This window comes from Dipodomys spectabilis, unplaced genomic scaffold (assembly GCF_019054845.1).
Source record: "Dipodomys spectabilis isolate Male_0828 unplaced genomic scaffold, ASM1905484v1 ptg000051l, whole genome shotgun sequence".
Classification (NCBI taxonomy): Eukaryota; Metazoa; Chordata; class Mammalia; order Rodentia; family Heteromyidae; genus Dipodomys; species Dipodomys spectabilis.
The window spans coordinates 20,919,244-20,938,532 of NW_024870728.1; the positions used below are offsets into that span (position 1 = coordinate 20,919,244).

Below are 19,289 nucleotides of genomic sequence, written 5' to 3' on the forward strand. Positions count from 1 at the left end.
TTATGATAAGCAAACTTAATTTCCTTAACCCATGACTATAAAACATTTCTTATCGAATTTCCTGAATTTTAAAAAATGAACTTCCTTCTTCAGTGTGGAAGTTTAATGTCATATTATGCCATCTCCAATTTAAAAAATCCACCTTGGTTTTCTTTTAAAGGATAACATTTAGATTTATCAAGCTTAGTGAATATAATGAACAACTAATTAAAATGTTATTAGAAACAAAGATGCACACATATGCAGGTTCTTATAATCAGCAATTAAAACAGGTAACAAATAGCAAGGCTCTATGGAATCATATTGGAAAGCTAAAGCATTTAACTACCCTTTTTAGAAAAAAAGGCAAAAATGTTTTGCAATAACGACAACTGAAGTACACTAGACATTCAAATATGTGTGGTGAAATTACTTTCTTTTGCACACCTAACGCTGTATTTTTTAGAACCATAGGCTTATATACTTTATTTAAAAGATTCATTAGAGATTCTCTGATTAAAATATGCTAATATGGAAAAGATTTAAAATCCAGTATTTTACTATAGCAAATAAATATACGATTTTGCTTTATTTTACATCTTGAAGACGTTTCTTGTTGGTGGCACAATGTAAGTGCAAAGGACAACAGTTAATTAGAAGTATTTTTTAGAGTAAATGAGTGACAATATAAATAATTTTGAAGGCAAGGAAAAAAACTTTTATTTAAAAACCTTGTTATGTAACTCAAGGGTTCATTTCCTAGTCGGCATCCTTTTACTAAGATTTAGTATTAACTAAAATAAGCTTTGCATCTTTACTTCAATTTAATTTAAAATTCAAATACCATGCTTTTTCATTCAGTTGGTTACTTCTTTTAATGTATTCAAAAATACTGAACACATACAGAACTGAAGTAAGAAGCAACAACTGCCCTATGGAAGAGCTGTGGTTAATACAGGTTTTTAAGAACCAAGGAAAGTTTCACTACTGAAAAAAACATACATAGGAAGTTCTTCAAATTCATTCTTAATTTTTTCAATGCCATATTAAAATTTGTTTAAAGGGTATGTCTGAACAATTCTACATAATTCACAAAAAGTGAAAACATGTCAATTTGGCAATCAACATTTCTTCATTGCACCTTACTTACTTTATGCATGCGGCCACACATTACTTCAGCTCAAGAGGCTGGGGTAACTCTGTCCCTAAGGCAATCAAGGAGCTCAGCACAAACCTTGAAATCATTTTTTAAAAAAGATTTCATTTTCATCATTTCCCCCAACAATTTACAAGTAAACAAATTATTACTTCTTGAGGAGGGTGGGCATTGGAAAGCAGAAGTCTTTTCATGATTCCTGGTGCTGAAAATTTCTTGAGGGGAGAAGTGGAGGCAGGTGTTGAAACATTCACAGTTTAATGCAAAAGCACAAATGAAGGAAATTCTGTAGTTGCTTCAGGCAGTTTTGCGCATAGAAAAAAAAGAAATGTTTAGAAAATAAAATGTTTATTTTGTCTTTCTGGTTGTGGCCAATCCAGTCCACTTGCCACCTGAACAGGTGAAAATTTAAATCCCAAATTAATCTGATTTGTGGCAGTAAAGGTCCTTAAGTGCTTTTAGCTCCTCAATCAGTGTCTTGTTTTGGTTTTCAAGCACTGCTACTCTGTTTTCTAAACATTTCACATATTCTTTCTTCTTTCTACGACACTCTCGTGCTGCTTCCCTATGAATAAAAAAGGACAGCAAAAATTATGCAAGTAATCTCTATCTCATTTCTTTTGGAGTAGAAATTAGTCAAAGGAATATTTTAGTACATATTAGTATATATTTTCTATATATTAGGCATTGGAACAGATATACATAATTGAATTTAATTTTAATATACTATAAAAACTTGAGCCAAACAAACATGCAAATAGATATTCACTCTGTTACCACTAGTCTTTATACTATTCACTAAAATGTTCTGTGTTTTACCTATGTAACTTAAAATTCTATCTATATCAATAGGACAAATTTTAGTGGGGGAAAAAAATCCTTCAACAATAAAAAGAACTTGCAAACTCATTATTGTAGAACATTAAAAAAAATCTAATACAACTGCCTCTTCAATAAATAAATGCTCTTGGGACATGGAAAAATTAAATGTAATATAAATATAAATAATATAAAACCTAAAGTTACAGAACTTTTTTAAGAAAATGGGGGGAGGGGCAAAGGTTTCTAAAGATGGATTAGGTAAGGTTAACCTGAACAGGAGACTGGAAATGGAACCAGGATATAATAAATAACAAATAGGCAATCTTCAGAACAAGAGAAGTAAAATCGTATTGGATGAGGGGATAATATCCAGAACATATAAAGAATTATAATAAGGGGCTGGGAAGGTGGCTCAGTGGTAGAGCGCTTGCCTTGCATGCCTGAGGCCCTGGGTTCAATTCCTCAGCATTACATAAGCAAAAAGAAAAAAGCTGGAAGTGGCGCTGTGGCTCAAGTGGTAGAGCGCTAGCCTTGAGTGAAGAGCTGAGGGACAGCGCCCAGACCCAGAGTTCAGGCCCCACGACTGGACCCAAAAAAAACCAAAGAATTTTAATCAATCAACAAAATATCCATACTGAATGGCATAGGAGTTACCTAGATATTTCTCTAGTGAAAATAAACACACAGTCCGGTGCTGCTGGCTCACATCTGTAATCCTAGCTACTTAGGAGGCTGAGATCTGAAGATCATGGTTCAAAGCCAGCCCAGTCAGATAAGTCTGTGAGACTTGAGCAAAAAAAGCTCAAGGACAAAGCTTAGGCCCCTGAGTTCAAGTCCTATGACAAACTGGGGAAAAAAAGAACAAGAAGAAAATACACAAATAGCCAATGAGCATATGAAAAGATATTCAACATTACTAATTATTAGGGAGATGCAAATCAAAACTGTAAGACATCACATTACAATCTTAGGATATCTAATATCAAAATCAACTTCCACCATCACCAGAAAATACTGATAAGGATGTTAAGAAATTGGAACATTTTTGAACTGTTTCTGGGAATGTAAAATGGTATGGCTGCTATAGAAAACAAAATGGAATGTTTATTAAGAAATTACTAATAGATGGGCTGGGAAGTTGGCTCAGTGGTAGAGCGCTTGCCTTGCATGCATGAGGCCCTGGGTTCGATTCCTCAGCACCACATAATCAGAAAAAAAAAGCCGGAAGTGGCGCTGTGGCTCAAGTGGTAGAGTGCTAGCCTTGAGCTGAAGAGCTGAGGGATAGTGCCCAGGCCCCGAGTTCAGGCCCCACGACTGGACCAAAAAAAAAAAAAAAAGAAATTACTAATAGAATTAGATATATAATTATTAATCTCATTACTTAACAAAAGAACTGATTTAGTGATATATATTATATATAGACATATATGTATATGTCTATATGTATACATATATGTCTCTCTCTATATATATACACACATACATACACACTGTGTACACAGCTGTACAAAAGCTAAAGGATAGAAGTACTTAAGTGTCATCAGTGAAGGAAATGATATACATACATACATAGAATGTAATATCTGTTATTCATTCTTCAAAGGAAGGAAATCCTGACATACACTATAATATGGATAAACCTTGAAGACATTAAATGAAATAAGCTAGTCCCACAAAGACAAAAACTACAGTTCTACTATCTAAAGTAATAAAGCATAGAAGTATATAAGTATAGCTACTCACAGCTTGAGGAGGGGATGGGTATGGTTTACTGGGTATGAGATCTTCATCTTATAAAACTGAGTGTTACAACTGTGACCATACTTAACTACTACTGAACTAAAAAATAGTTAGGATATTACATTTTATGTTATGTTGTATGTTTTAGCACAATTTAAAAGAAGTAACATTATTTAAAAATTTAACAAGTTAAAAACTTAATAAAAGATCATTTTTGGCAAGCTGAAAACTGTAATATAAACTTTAAAAAAATCTATGTGGTTAAATGCCCTACATTATGGTTCTTTTTTTTTGTGTGTGTGTGGTCCTGGAACTTGAATGCAGGGCCTAGACACTGACCCTGAGCTTCTCTCTCAAGGCTAGCGCTCTACCATTTGAGCCACAACACAACTTAGTTTATTGGAGATAAGAGTCTCATGGACTTTTCTGACTGGGCTGGCTTCAACCATGATCTTCAGATCTCCACTTCCTGAGAAGTGAGGATTAACAGTCGTGAGCTACTAGCACCTCAGCTTGGTTTTTGTTTTTGTTTTGAATATCTTCAGCCACTAGCACAGGGAACAGAACAAGGTAGATTCCTTATGGCTCAGTTGAAAGTAGAGTCTAAGCCTATATAAAACATAGCCATTTACAACCAATCATGCATTTACAAAAGTTTATATTTTGCTAAGGTTGATCAATCTTATTTCTTTTCCTTTTCCTCTTTATTACCCAAGAATTTATAATCTGCAAGTAGAATCAACCATGTGAGCACTATGACTAGATGTTTTCAAAGTTACATTAATATGATATACAGGTTAGCATCTTCTAAGATTGTTCCATTACAAATAGTATTATGAATATTTTAAATGTATGTTCCTCAAACATTGGGCTAAAACAATTAACTAGCTTCTTTAATGCAAGAATTCTTGGATCTTTTGAATGTACTACTGTAAACTGAGGATCCCCAAAGAGGAATTTCATAGAACACATTCTAAACTTAATTTGGCTCTGTAATACTTTTGTGCCTGGGCTTTGAACTGGGATCCTCAGATCTCAGCCTTCTGAGTAGCTAGAATTACAGGAGTGAGCCACCGGTGTCCAGCTTGCTTTTTTTTTTCTTGTTTACAAATAAAAAGAGAAATAAAAAGTACTCATCAACACGTCTCAAATTAAGATATAAGTTAGGTTTGAATTGAGGCATATGCAAAACTAAAGAATAGACATAGAGCCGTTCTAAACCAACAGTTTTAAATGATAAAGTCTAAACATTTAAATATTAATATAACTATCCTAATACAAAATTCAAATAAACCTCAAATTAAAGTTTTATAAGAACTTGTAGCTTGAAGACTGCCTCTTAACAGCTTCTAAAAATTCCTATGTAAATATACTTTAAGACTAAAGAGAATTAAAAGGATGCCCCCCACCCGCCGCGTCAGCGACTGAAGTGGGAATTTACATGTAAAGATTAAAATAACTTCTACTACAAGAAAAATACGATTCTATGATTCCAGTGCAAACAGATGACCTATAGATTCTGAAAGTGACTTTACTTTTTTATGTATGCCTGTTGCAGTGTTTGGCCTAGGGCCATGCACTTGATCAGCTTGCATGTTCTCCAGCTCATCCTTCTGCTGGTTGTTTTGGAAACAGAGCCTTGAGAAGTTTTCTTTTTCTTTCTTGCTTTTTTTTTTTGGTCCGGTCTTGGGGCCTGAACTCTGGGCCTGGGCGCTGTCCCTCAGCTCTTCAGCTCAAGGCTAGCACTCTACCACTTGAGCCACAGCCCCACTTCCGGCTTTTTTCTTTTTGCTTATGTGGTGCTGAGAAATTGAACCCAGGGCCTCAGGCATGCAAGGTAAGCGCTCTACCACTGAGCCACCTTCCCAGATCCCCTTGAGAAGTTTTCTGCCCGAGCTGGTTTCAAACCATGAGCCTCCAGACCGTAGCCTCCTGAGTACTTAGGAGGATTAGAGTTAGGAGCCCCCAGTACCAAGCTATATGAGTATTTTCAGAAAAAATTATTTTACAAAGTGTGTTTCAAACTTTCTTTTTACTGTATTTTTAATTCTATACGATCTTCCTTTTCTCTTTGGTCTTCAAATCTATAAGAGTCTTAGCTTTATATGTGTAGCACACCTATAACCCCAGGACATAGGAGGCAGAGGCAGGAGGATTGAAAGTTTGAGGCTGGCATGGATTACATAGAAAATTGCACTAAGACAGCTTAGGTTACAAGGTGAGACTCTGTCCCAAAAACCAACCAATCAACAGATTTGTACAAGTCTTTTCACTTTTCACTGGCATGCATCATGTTAACTTAAAAATATGTGCCTTGGTCTGGCTTCTGCGACAACATATGGAGAGTCTGAAAGAATATTACTCTTACCCTATCATACTGATAGAGAGGATTACCATAGGAGATAAAGCTTCATGGAAGGAGAAGATAAAAATCCATCCTCACTGGAGTACAGCTGTACACCAGCTACACAATAATAAAAATAACTCCTTACAATTTTAAGTACAGTAGGTGAAAACTGATGAAGGCCAGAGTATGTAAGTTGGTAGGTCAATGCACAACCTCTGAAGACAATAGTAATTGTGTGCTTTTACAAGCTATGGCTCCATGAACCTGGTAAGGCACTTGGACTGCAAAGAGGCCCCAGTATCTACTGTGGTAGACAATGAAGAAGAAAGAGCAGCTGAGTGGGAGAGACAAGAAACTAGGAACCAAAGATCTGTTAACAGCATTTACTAAGAGGCTACAACTTCTAAATATTTGTAATCACCCCAAAATGACTCACCTCTGAGATCTGATGTGGCTTACGGAAATTAAGCTTGATAGGGAGCTAATCTTAAAATAGGAAAATTATTTTAGATTACTTTGAGAGAGTTTAGACTAAGCACAAGAGCTCTTAAAATTGGGAGGCAGAGCGATATTGCTATGGAAGAAAAACAGAGAAATGCCAACAATGCTGACTTTGAAAATGGAGAAAGTGGATCATTAACCAAAAAATGCTTCATCTAGAAGCTGGAAAGGGCAAGGAAGTAAATTCCTCTCTAGAAACTCCAAAAAGAAATATTATGTCCTATTTTTTTTTTTTGGTCGGTCGTGGGGCTTGAACTCTGGACCTGGTCACTGTCCCTCAGCTCTTCAGCTCCAGGCGAGCGCTCTACCTCTTGAACCACAGCACCACTTCCAAAAAGAAATAAAGTCCTGCTGACATCCTGACTTTAGCTTAGGAACTGGTTCTTCCTAAGAACCATTATTCTGTAATCCAAATGGAAAGATGACAGATTTTTTTTTTGGGTTCGGTTGTGGGGCCTGAACTCTGGGCCTGAGCGCTGTCCCTCAGCTCTTCAGCTCAAGGCTAGGGCTCTACCACTTGAGCCACAGCGCCACTTCCGGCTTTTTTTTTTCTGATTATGTGGTGCTGAGGAATGGAACCCAGGGCCTCAGGCACGCAAGGCAAGCGCTCTACCACTGAGCCACCTTCCCAGCCCCAGATGTGTTAACTTTTACTATTTAGAGAAAACTGTAAAGACACTAACAAAAAAAAAAAAAGATACCATAATGAACTAAATTTTGAGTGGTCATTAAATATAAAAGGTTAGTATGTATTTTTGGTATTCCTTCTGACATAAAATTCCTAAACTACTAGGAGTCTTCAAAATGTTGTCTGTTATATATATATATATATATATATATATTTTTTTTTTTTCCTTTGTTCAGTCATGGGACTGAACTCTGGGCCTGGGCACTGTCCCTCAGCTCTTCAGCTCAAGGCTAGTGCCCTACCACTTGAGCCACAGCACCACTTCTGGCCTTTTCTGCTTATGTGGTGCTGAGGAATTGAACCCAGGGCAGTCTTTTTGTAATATTAATGCATTGAGCGATGGCTGGAAGTCCCTAGATAGCAATAAGAGGAAGACTAGCCCTCAGAAGGACCAAGGCATGATTTGGTGTGGTTCACTTGGAACTTCCAACCAATCACAGGAAGGGACAAAGGCTGAAGTCCAATAAATAAGGATTTAATGAATCATGTCTAGGTAATTAAGCTACCATAAAAATTCATGAAACTGAGTTGGGTGCCAGTGGCTCACGCCTGTAATCCTAGCTACTCAGGAGGCTGAGATCTGAGGATCACAGTTCAAAGCCTGCCTGGGCAGGAAACTCCGTGAGACTCTTATCTCCAATAAACCACTAGAAAACTGGAAGTGGTACTGTGGCTCAAGCGGTAGAGAGCTGGCCTTGAGCTGAAGAGCACAGGGACAGTGCCCAGCCCAGGGTTCAAGCCCCACGACCTCCCCCCCGCAAAAAAAATTCATGAAACTGGTTTGGAAGAACTATATATTCATGGAGGCTTCCAGGAGAGTGTGAAACAACACACCTATAAGCCAGGAGGGTGGCACAGGCTAACTTCAGACAAAGTCTGACTTGCCCTTGCTCCTCACTTAGCTGTTTATAGCTTCTAAAATATCCTTTATGATTAATAGTAAATACAAGTGTTTGTACTAACAGCTGTTTTGTCAAATTAATAGAAATGAAGTCATGAAAACGATTAATAGTAGCTCAGTGAGCAACAGGCAAAATAACCTGGGGCTTGCAATTGGCAAGTAAAATAGGCAAGAGTGGCCTAGTGGGACCAAACCCTAAACCTGTGGGATCTAACATCTGTCAGAATTGTTTCTGAATTACAAGACACCCAGCTGGTGTTTCCTACAGCACTGATTGCTTATTTGTGTTGGTTACAGATGTATTTGGAGTGATAGTATAGGAGACACTGAATTTAATTTTTTTCCTGTATCCTCAGAGAAGCTAATGTTATTTCTATAGACTAGCAATGAGCTGCTTAGGAATTTCAGTACCACCCCTAAAACAAGAACCAAAGAGCCAGAATTATTTTGGTATAAATCTATCAAATTAAACAATATACCAAATTAAGAATATCAATTCTATACTTGATGTAGAGAGTCAACCCAATCCTAATCAAAGCTCGTTCTATAGACATTAACAAGCTAATTAAAAAATCATATGAGAATGCAAAACAATACTGTACAAGAGAGGAGGACTCACACTGTCAAATTCAAGATTTACTAGGATGCTGTGATTTACTATGATGTTAGATAGCATAACATTAAAGACACACAGATCAGTGACTGTTGGCCCAGAAACAGACTCACATAAATATATTAATTTTTCACAAAAGAGCAAAGGGAAAACTCTTGTTCCACAGGAGTGAAATACAGAGATATACTCTGAGTAATCTTGTTGTATTTGTTTGTTTGTTTTATTCATTGTGGGCTTGAACTCAGGGCTTGGGTACTGTCCTTGAGTTCTTTTGCTCAAGGCTAGTGCTCTACCACTTTGAGCTACAGCTCCACTTTCGGTTTTCTGGTGGTTAATTGGGGATAAGAGACTCACAGGGACTTTTCTGCCCAGGCTGGCTTTGAACTGCAATCCTCAGACCTCAGCCTCCTGAGTAGCTAGGATTACAGGAATAAGCCACCAGTGCTCAGTTGTTTCTGTTTTTATAATCAAAAGAATTTATTTTCTGACTGTCCTGTTATATCTACTTATAACTGTTTGTTTTAGTACATGCTGTTGTTTTAAAAGTTTTATACTCAATATTTGCTTGAGATATTTTACATTACAAAGGGTTAGGCATTTTTCTTATAATTAATTTTCTTACATTAAATTTGAATGCACCTTTTACATTTCCATTTGGTGTTGGAATTTATTTACTTAAAGAAAATTATTTGGAGCACAAGATAAAATAAAAGCTGCTGGGCTTCTTTCCAAGTTTCTCCCTAATATCTCAGAATGGCTATACCATTTCTCATAGCTTAGATATAATTTATCAGCATTGTGACAGCTAAGAAATTATTTTAGGTACAAAGAGATAGATCAGCTGAAACACAAAGTTGCTTAAACAAGAAACTAACAGAGCATTCATAGGTACAAAATGTTTTCAGGGGTATAATCTTACTTGACCATTAGAACAACATTTTAAGTGGGATGTGTGTGTGTTACTTTAAAAAAGGTGTTTAGGAATAATAGATTCTTCCAAAGTCACAGCTAAATGGGAGAGCTAAGACTTGAAGCTCAGTTTTTGTTTCTTTCACTCTATCGCAGTATTTGAAGATTCTTGGGATGAACTGATTTCTAATTTTTTTTTTTGGTCGTGGGGCCTGAACTCTGGGCCTGGGTGCTGTCCCTCAGCTCTTCAGCTCAAGGCTAGCGCTCTACCACTTGAGCCACAGCGCCACTTCCGGCTTTTTTCTTTTTGCTTATGTGGTGCTGGGGATCGAACTCAGGGCCTCATGCATTGCAAGGCAAGCGCTCTACCACTGAACCACCTTCCCAGCCCTGATTTCTAATTTTTTATATCATCATACATCTTTATTTTCGCTTTTTTGTCTCAGTCATTGCCATACTTAAATCTTAAATATTTAGTAAGTTACGTTTGCCCTGTTTTAAACTACTTACGGCAACAAAGTTACTTTCTGAGAATGACTTTACACTTCCTATTTTTTGGTCAGCTGTAGGGCTTGAACTCAGGGCCTGGGCACTGTCCCTGAGCTCTTTTTGCTCTAAGGCTAGTGCTCTACCACTTTGAGCCCAAGTGCCATTTCCAGTTTTCTGGTGGTTAATTGGAGATAAGAGTCTCATGGACTTTGCTGACTGATGTGGCTTTGAACCATGATCCTCAGATCTTAACCTTCTGAGTATCCATGATTATAGCTGTATTTCATTTTGATAGGTAAAACTTTCATTGGACCAGATACCAGTGGCACACAAGTAATTCTAGCTACTTGGAAGGTAGACTTAGGGATCATGGTTTGAGAGTAGCCCAGATAAATAAGTTCTTAAGGCCCAAATAGATGGATAGTATGTGCCTATTATGGCAGCGAAAACTGAGATCAGGAGGATCATGGTCAGGCTAGCCTGGGCAAAGTCGTAAGATTCTGACATGATGGTACATACCTGTAATCCCAGATACAGCATAAATAAGAGGACTAGGATCCAGGATGGCTCAAGCAAAAAGTGAGACTCTATCTCAACAGTAACCAAGCAACCTCTCCAATTTCATTGTTGAGAACTATATCTATTTTAAAATTTTGTTAGTAAACATGGTATTCTTATTAATGTAATTTCAAAGAATCTTTTGGTGTTAAATTATCATTCTGAATAATGAAAATATTAAAACATAAAGTGGCATTATACATTTATTTATTACAGATAAATTTAAGGTAAATTTAACATTTAATATTAACATACCTAAGAAAATTACTTCATAATTAAAAGACTAGCCCACAATTTCATTTTATAAATGAGAAAGTTTCAGGGTGATCATTTCTATTGGAAAAAATTCAATTCAATAATCCTATTATCAGTAGTTACAAAGGCACACTTGGAAGAATTGACCTACAATGGTCTAAATAAATGGAGTATACATACCTGTTCTTCATTAGACGAACCTCTCTCTTTCGTGCTGCTTCTTCAGCGGGCTGTGTAGGAAGTGCTGGGGAAGATGCCATAACAACTCCAGGTGCAATGGTACTAGTTGGTGCTGTGCGAATCTGGTATGTCTGTACATCTCCGGAGGCAGCTGTAAAGAAGAACAGTGAACAAGGTGTAAGACAGAAACTCTATAACTTGATTTAACTGTGTATCAATCATCACTTTAAACACACTTTTTGGATTCGAAGGGGTGTGATAAGGAGCAGATGATTATGGCTAAAATGTTGAAATAATGATCAACTCTGTCATTACTGAGAAATAAATCCCAATTTACTGCATTTATTAATATAGATAATTGTGTGAAAGATGTCTTAACCTATGTCTGCTGGGTCTCATTTATCCCTATTGGAATGCAGGTCTATTCTGTGGTTAACATGCTTACCAACCTTAAGTCTAAAAGGGAAGTAGGGCACAGCTTGGATGATCTTCCTAGATAGAGTATAATCCTCAGTGTCTTCCTTTGATATTGGTAAATTCATATTAAAAAATTTCAAGTAGACTCTTGCCACGACATAAAAACGACCATGATTTTTCATAAAATAGCAAAATGGAAGAGAAAATAAAGCATTATGGTCAACTATTATAAATTTCTAATTCAAACAAAACTGAAAGTATGAGAAAGTGAAGCTAATTATATTATCTGAAAACATATTGTTAAATGTACATGATAATAGCTAAATTCAAATTGTATTTTTCTAACTAAACAACCTACTTGTCAAACTGCTTCCAAAAACTCCTTTATGAAACCTAACATTGAGAGAATTTGAAGATTTTCATAAAATTATCTACATCAGATATCAATATCAATTAACTTGTGTAGTTTGAGTGGAAAAGATTTATATACTAAACATGTTACCATCTTCAAACTGACGTTCAGAATTCAAATTCACTGACATCCTGCTTTACAATTTTTGAGTACCTGCATGTAAAGTGAAAAGGTGTTTTTACTCCCATTAATAATCAAAATATTTCTTTCAAATACCATTTGTTTAACAGAATATATTCTGTAAATACATTAGGGCCATTTAATAAATTGTGACTCAGGTTGGTGTTTTAGGATCATTCTAAAATAATTATTCAAGGTGAATGGTACAGATATCATTACCTAACATAGGGCTAAATGCACTGTTACTTCTGTAAAAAAATTTTTGTTGTTGTTAGTTGTAGGACTTGAACTCAGGGCCTAGGCATTGTCCCTGAGCTTTTTTACTCAAGGATACGGCTCTACCACTTTGAGCCACAGCTCTACTTTCAGTTTTCTGGTGGTTAATTGGAGATAAGAGTCTCACAGACTTATTTGCCTGAGCTGGCTATGAACACTGATCCTCAAATCTCAGCCTCCTGAGTAGCATGAGCCACCAGTACCTAAATATATCTGTAAATATTTTTTAGAAACAAATTTATTAGTTCTTCCATCTGTAGTATTTTAATCTGGCATAAATTAATCTTGAAGTATTCAAATAAATTCAACAACAACAAAAACCCCTGGTGAAGTCCTACTTACAGAATCCTGAAATGTTTATATATATATATATATATATATACACAAAAGAAAAAAGCTATTTCTATAATTCAAGCATTTATCTACTACTACTTTCTCTCCAAAGCCCAACAGTCCTGTATACTGTATTCTTTTGGAATATAGTTTTTTTCACTTGAAATAAGCAGTGATCTTAGAAAAAAAGTATTTAAATTTCTTTAGAATAAATTTGAAAAACCAGAAAGCAAAATCCAAACATAGAAGAAAGACCTAGGCCTAGAAAGGTTGGGTCTTTCTCAGGATCACACAGCAGACCCCAGGTAGTCAGGTCAAGAATCCATTTTCCTAACTTACTATTTTTAAAATAATCTACCCCTCCTCAAGTCCTCAAAGACTAAATGTGTTAACGATACATACTATATTTTAAAAATTGAAAATAGTTGTTTTTATGCCATGACATTTTGGTCCAGTTGGAGTAACAGTAGATTTCATGGAAAATATCTATTTCTTAATTATATATCTAAATAAATAGTGAGGAGACATTAATTATATTTAATGGTACTTACTTTTTTCAATTTACAAAATTTTAATCTTTCAAAGAACTTATCATATTTGTGAATTCTGAATTTTCTTACCCTGAACAACAACTTGGTTGCTGGGCACCAAAATCTGCTGTCCATCAGTGGTCTGTGCATATTGTAGAATGGTTGTACCCGGCTGAGTGGCGGCTGCATTCGTCATGGTTAGTGTTTGCAGACCCTGTACCCCATCGGTACCATTGTTAGCCAGTTGTATTGCTCCTCCCTGGGTAATGGCAACTAAAACCCAATGGATTGTATTGTTACATGTTTATTTAACACCATATAAGACTTTTAAAATATATTTAGCCCAATGTAAAACAATGTGCAAGACAAAGGATAAATTATAGTAGCAAATAGTAGCACCAAGAAATGTTTGATATAGTCAGTAATTTTCTACTTAGGAAAACCATATCCTATTTTTAGGACAGAAATGTATTCTATGAACTACATGACTACTTATATAATGTCAAATTCTTTTTGACCTTACTTGTTTCTGAGGAGGTCCTACTTTGTGGTCCGTATTTTTCTTTATTCTAGTATTAGCGACATAACCTATTACTTATACATTATTTAATATTCTGTCCTAATAAATTTCTTTAAAGTAGGAAATGTGATTTTTTTCTTCTCTAGTCTGATGCACTCAGTAGAGTAGTGGGAACAGGCACTTAAAAAAAATTGTTTGGGGGCTGGGAAGGTGGCTCAGTGGTAGAGTGCTTGCCTTGCATGCATGAGGCCTTGGGTTCGATTCCTCAGCAACACATAAGCAGAAAAAAACCGGAAGTGGCACTGTGGCTCAAGTGGTAGAGCGCTAGCCTTGAGCTCAAGAGCTGAGGGACAGCGCCCAGGCCCAGAGCTCAGGACTCACGACTGGACCCAAAAAAAATAAAAAATAAATTAAAAAAATTGTTTGGGCTGGGAATGTGGCTTAGTGGTAGAGTGCTTGCCTAGCATGCATGAAGCCCTAGGTTCGATTCCTCAGTACCACATAAACAGAAAAGGCCGGAAGTGGTGCTGTGGCTTAAGTGGTAGAGTGCTAGCCTTAACACAGAGAGGCTTAGGGACAGTACCCAGGCCCTGAGTTCAAGACCCAGAACAGGCAGAAAAAAAAAATCATTGTTTGAAATTGCAATTAATATAGCTGTTTACCAGATAATTCTATTTTCCAACTCCTTTAGCAATCATTGACTATATCAAAAGTGTACTTAATTAGATAGGTGTAGTAATTGTGTTTGTAGTCTGAGGTACTCAGGAAGCTGAGTTGGGAGGACTGTCTGAGCAAGATAATAGAGGCAAGAAAGTAAGACTTAATCTCAATAAATAGATAGGTAAATAAATCTTAGGATGTAGCTTACTAAGTATGTTCAAGGACATGAGCTTAAAAAAAGAAGTCCTGTACTTTCTGATACATATATTTTCTTATAGGATCTTTTGTAAAAAATTCACTATCTACACTTGCTATTCATTAAAACCATAAATTATTTTATTTAGATGACAAAAAGCATTGAGAAATGTGGTTCAATCTTTCCAAGTCGTACTGAGGTCAAGTATTCCAGAAAGAGAAGGAATATAAAATTCAAATGGATTTTAACTAAGAAAAAGTTAAAAAAAAAAGGGCATAAATAAGATAAACATGTCGGACTTGTGCATGCTACTATATTAGAAAGCAATTTGGGAATCAATTATCAACAAGCTAGGAGTTTTTGGGACATGGCAAATTATCTATTGTGCTTAATAAATAAGGAGAGTTAAAGGTTATTATTTGGCTAGCATAACAAATTGATATTGTGAAAATTTGCATACTAGCATATATAATTCGTTCATTTTAGCTAATCTTAGACAAGGGGAAGAACAGTATTTAAGAATTACGGTCAGATTCTGTAAGATTAAAGAGTAGGCAAACAGAATCAAACTTTATACGGAGTTAATAAATTCTACTGTATTTAACAAACCATTTTCTTTTTGGCTACACAGCAGTAAATTCAAGTGAAAAAAAAAAGCTACATATAAGTATGAATTATAGACCAAATTCTATCACTAAATCCTTACTTGATTTTGTTCTAGCTTCTGTAACACTAATAATATTTGGTTCATTGTTACAAATATTTAAACAGATCATGTATATGGAAAAACTTTGAAAAGGGAAGAGAGCTTTTAAATATTATTAATTTTGACAACCATATGTTCATTTGACAAGAAATAATGTTGTATATTTGAGTGTTCACTACAGTGCTTAGTCAAGAAAATGTTAATAAGTCAGTTCCATCAAAATGATGTGTATTTACACAGAGAGGAAAATGGATAAAGGCATTGAATAAAAAAAGGCATTGTAAAAACCCAAATTATTCAATCTTGAATCTGAATAGTAAACCTGTTACTAACAGGTTCATATTATATGTTACTAACAGGAAGATATTGTATATCTTAGTATGCTGAAATAGGGGGAAACTAAGTTCATCTATCAATGTAAAAGAGACATCCTTGAATTATCTGGGTAAGAAGCAATCATAAAATTTAAAATGCACGGGCTTAGAGATGTCATCTATTTATCCTGTCCAACAGAATATTTAAGAAGGAAAAAAGATAACTAAGTCCACAGAGCTCAAATAGTAAATGAGTAACTTCGTTTGAAAAAAAAAAAAAAAAAAAAAAGCTTTCTTTCAACATACTGTCAAAAGTTCCAGCTTTGGGAGAGCTAAACATTTGCTACTTGGGAATCTGTTTTTAATACAGTTGGATGTAAAGTGCAGGCAGGCAAAGCTACAATGGGCTAGAACTAAAAACGAGTAACTTGGGCATCACATACGAAGAGCAATAAAGGAAGTATCATTTATTCACACAAATCAAACAGCAGGTTTCAAAAGTATTTTATGAAATAGCTGGAGGCATGGCTTAAGCGGTAGGGCCAAGTGGAAGGACCAGAAGGCAAATTTGGTAGAGTCTTCCAAGTTTAAACCCCATTTCTCACAGGGACGAAAGAAGAGAGAAGGGAGAAAAAAGAAGAGAAGAGAAAAGAAAGAAGAAGGAGGAGGAGGAGGAGGAGGAGGAGGGGTGGGAGAGGAGGAGGAGAGGGGGGAGGGGGAAGGAGGGAGGAGGAGGGAGGAGGAGGAGGAAAGAGGAGGAAGAAGGAGGAAGAGGAGGGGGAGGAAGAGGAGGAAAGAGAAGAAGGAAGAAGAAGCAGCAGAAGCAGCAGCAGAAGAAGAAAAAGAAGAAGAAGAGGAGGAGAAGGAGGAGGAGGAGAAAAAGAAGGAGGAGAAAAAGAGGAGGAGAAAAAAAAACCCATCTTTAACTAGCTACTGGTAGCTCACACCTGTAATACTAGCTACTCAGAAGCCAGTATTAGGGGCTGTGAATGTGGCTTAATGCTAGAGTGCTTGCCTAGCATGCATGAAGCCCTAGGTTGATTCCTCAGTGAGACATAATCAGAAGCTAGTATTAGCTATTTGTTGAGATGGTCTCCAATTAGCCAGAAAAAAGTAAGGCTGGAGGGATGACTCAATGGGCAGAGCACCAGCCCTGGGCAAACAAACTGAGTGAGCATGAGGCCCTGAGTTCAAATGCTGGTATTGGATAAAAACCAACAAACAAAAAGAGGTAAGACAGACATAAATGTAGACAGACCATGAAATAGAAATAAACAACTGTGCAAGTGAAACTTTTTGTTTCTGTAGCCAAACAGTAGAATATTCTGTTAATTTTAGTAATCCTTCAAGTTATGCTATAATTCAATATAAGCTACCTTGTATATGAAAAGAATATTTAAAAGTGCTTTAATAAGACTGCAACCAAGCCACTCCTTCTCAAAGCATTATGAAATATGAATACTTTTAAACACTTTTTAGGAGGTAAAACAAATCATTAAAAATAAATGAACAAATGGTAGCATTTTGAGGCTTAAATATAATAAAAAAAATTTTCCCCTATCTGAAAAACCTACATTTTCTCTTAGTATCACATGATGATTAAGATCTATAGTTTCATTTTGTAGTCACAAAGCTATTGACTTTGTGTTTTACACAAAACAAAAAATAGATACAAAGGGCTTACATATTGAGTAATCTGAAAGAACTATTTCTATTAAAGACTTCTGTATACTAACAGTAAAGGAAATATAATAATGGCAGTATGACAGAGAAAAGAAGCTGGGCTCCAGTGGCTCACATCAGTAATGCTAGTTACTCTGGAGGCTGAGATCTGAGGATCACAGTTTGAAGACAGCCCAGGCAGGAAAGTCCATGAGATTCTTATCTCCAATAAACCACCAGAAAACCAGAAGGGGTGCTGTGGCTCAAAGGGTAGAGCATTAACCTTGAGCAAGAGAGATCAGGGACAGCACCTGGGCCCTGAGTTCAAGCCTAATGACTGAAAAGAAAGAAGGAAAGAAAAAGACTGAGAAAAGACATGACACTTATGTTTACTCACTATACTGTCCACTGCTAGTTTGGTAAATTGGAGTTGGCACCGTTACAGTGGTGATGGCAGGGGCTGAAGTCTCCTCTTCAGACTTTTCTTCTTCAATCCTTGGTACTCCTGGTGCATCAGAAGATAGGTCATTCAAAATTTTCCTAGAAAAATAAAGAACTATATTAATTAAACTAAAGGTAAAAATTATTGGCTAAGGCTGGGTGCCAGTGGCTCACGCCTGTAATCCTAGCTACTCAGGAGGCTGAAATCTGAGGATCATGGTTCAAAGTCAGCCCAGGCAGGAAAGTCCGTAGGACTCTTATCTCCAATAAACCATTAGAAAACCAGAAGTGGTGCTGTGGCTCAAGTGGTAGAGCATGCACCTTGAGCTAAAGAGCTGAGGGACAGTGCTAAGGCCCAGAGTTCAAGCCCCAATTATTGGCTAAGTTAATAAAGCTGCTAATGCTTAGTATATAAGTTTAAAATATATGAATCATAAAAATAAACTCAAAGAATGAAGAATGTCAAATACAAGGTCTAGAAAGAAAAAAAAGACAATGTTGATTATGAGTATTTCTTTTTTCTTAAATACAAGGTCTTGCTTTTTAGCCCTGGCTGGCCTGAAACTTTAATGCTTCAGCCTCTCATATACATTCAGCTCTATATACATGTATTTGTATGCTTATAGAAAACTATAAAAGGGAGATATGTTTCTTTCCATGGATTATGAAAGAAAAAGTTTTAAAAGCTACCTCTTTAGAGCTGGAAACTAATCTATCTAGTTCTCTTTTGTATGACAACTGAAACATGAAGCAAGAAGCCTTTTTTTATGCTTTCAAGTTTTTCAAATTATTGTTATACCACCAGGCTAAATCTTCCTGGATACAGTTCACTTTCTCTTAATGTATATACTAGACTGTGGACTCATCAGTAAGATAAATTCCCTCCTTTAAACTAGCCACTATGTTTCTCACTTCAGCCTTACAGAATATTGGCCCTGGGGGCAGGAGGGGACAGGGAGGCAGCCACACCATATTAGTAATAACTTAAAGAATGTAAGTATCTTCTTTAAAATATTCTTAAGTTAATGTTGAATATGTTGTTTCATTTCATGATCAATCTTGAAAAGTTTACACAACCATTCTTGTTTCATCCTATTGTCTTTGGCTGGTATGATCTTTCAAAGTTTTTATCCTCTTATATCTTGAGGAACTTATAAACCTGTCATTTGTAAATTTACTATGCACAGCTTCTACATTTTTTAGCTAAACTGCACTTTTCAAGGATTTCCTCTGGATATAAAATGCTACAGAGATAAGAATGTTTCAATTAAAATTTATCTCTAATTGATGGATCATCAATTAGTGTTTTTAGCTTCAGCCTTGCATGTTAAGCACTTGGCAATAATCAAAATATGGAGGCTAGGTTATAAGAATTCAAAAAATTAAAATAATGATACCCAATAAGAAAGTTGGATTACAAGAGCAGGAATAGTATTCTCAACACATCTGGTCTCATGATACCTTTCATTTGACTATTAAATATCATTTTAACTTGTAATTATTAACTTGTTAATTATTAATTTATCATTATTAAATGACTGTTTCTAGGTTTTAGACTATAAGT

At 36.0% G+C, this 19,289-nt stretch overlaps 1 protein-coding gene across 7 annotated transcripts in view; it reads right to left on the reverse strand.

Annotated features, from left to right (window-relative positions):
• The window catches only part of Creb1 (cAMP responsive element binding protein 1), a 60,969-nt gene that overhangs the window by 4,693 nt on the left and 36,987 nt on the right, over positions 1 to 19,289 (reverse strand). For 3 of the 7 annotated variants that reach the window (XM_042678928.1, XM_042678929.1, XM_042678930.1), the window contains 4 exons: positions 17,682 to 17,824; positions 13,317 to 13,499; positions 11,139 to 11,289; positions 7 to 1,700 (listed from right to left, as the gene is read on the reverse strand). In XM_042678928.1, coding sequence (XP_042534862.1) covers positions 1,556 to 1,700; positions 11,139 to 11,289; positions 13,317 to 13,499; positions 17,682 to 17,824 — 622 coding nt within the window. In that variant the 3' untranslated portion in view covers positions 7 to 1,555. Of the gene's footprint in view, positions 1 to 6; positions 1,701 to 11,138; positions 11,290 to 11,593; positions 12,121 to 13,316; positions 13,500 to 17,681; positions 17,825 to 19,289 lie in introns of those variants that run through there. The other 4 variants (XR_006147341.1, XR_006147342.1, XM_042678931.1 and 1 more) reach the window with 3 other exon arrangements.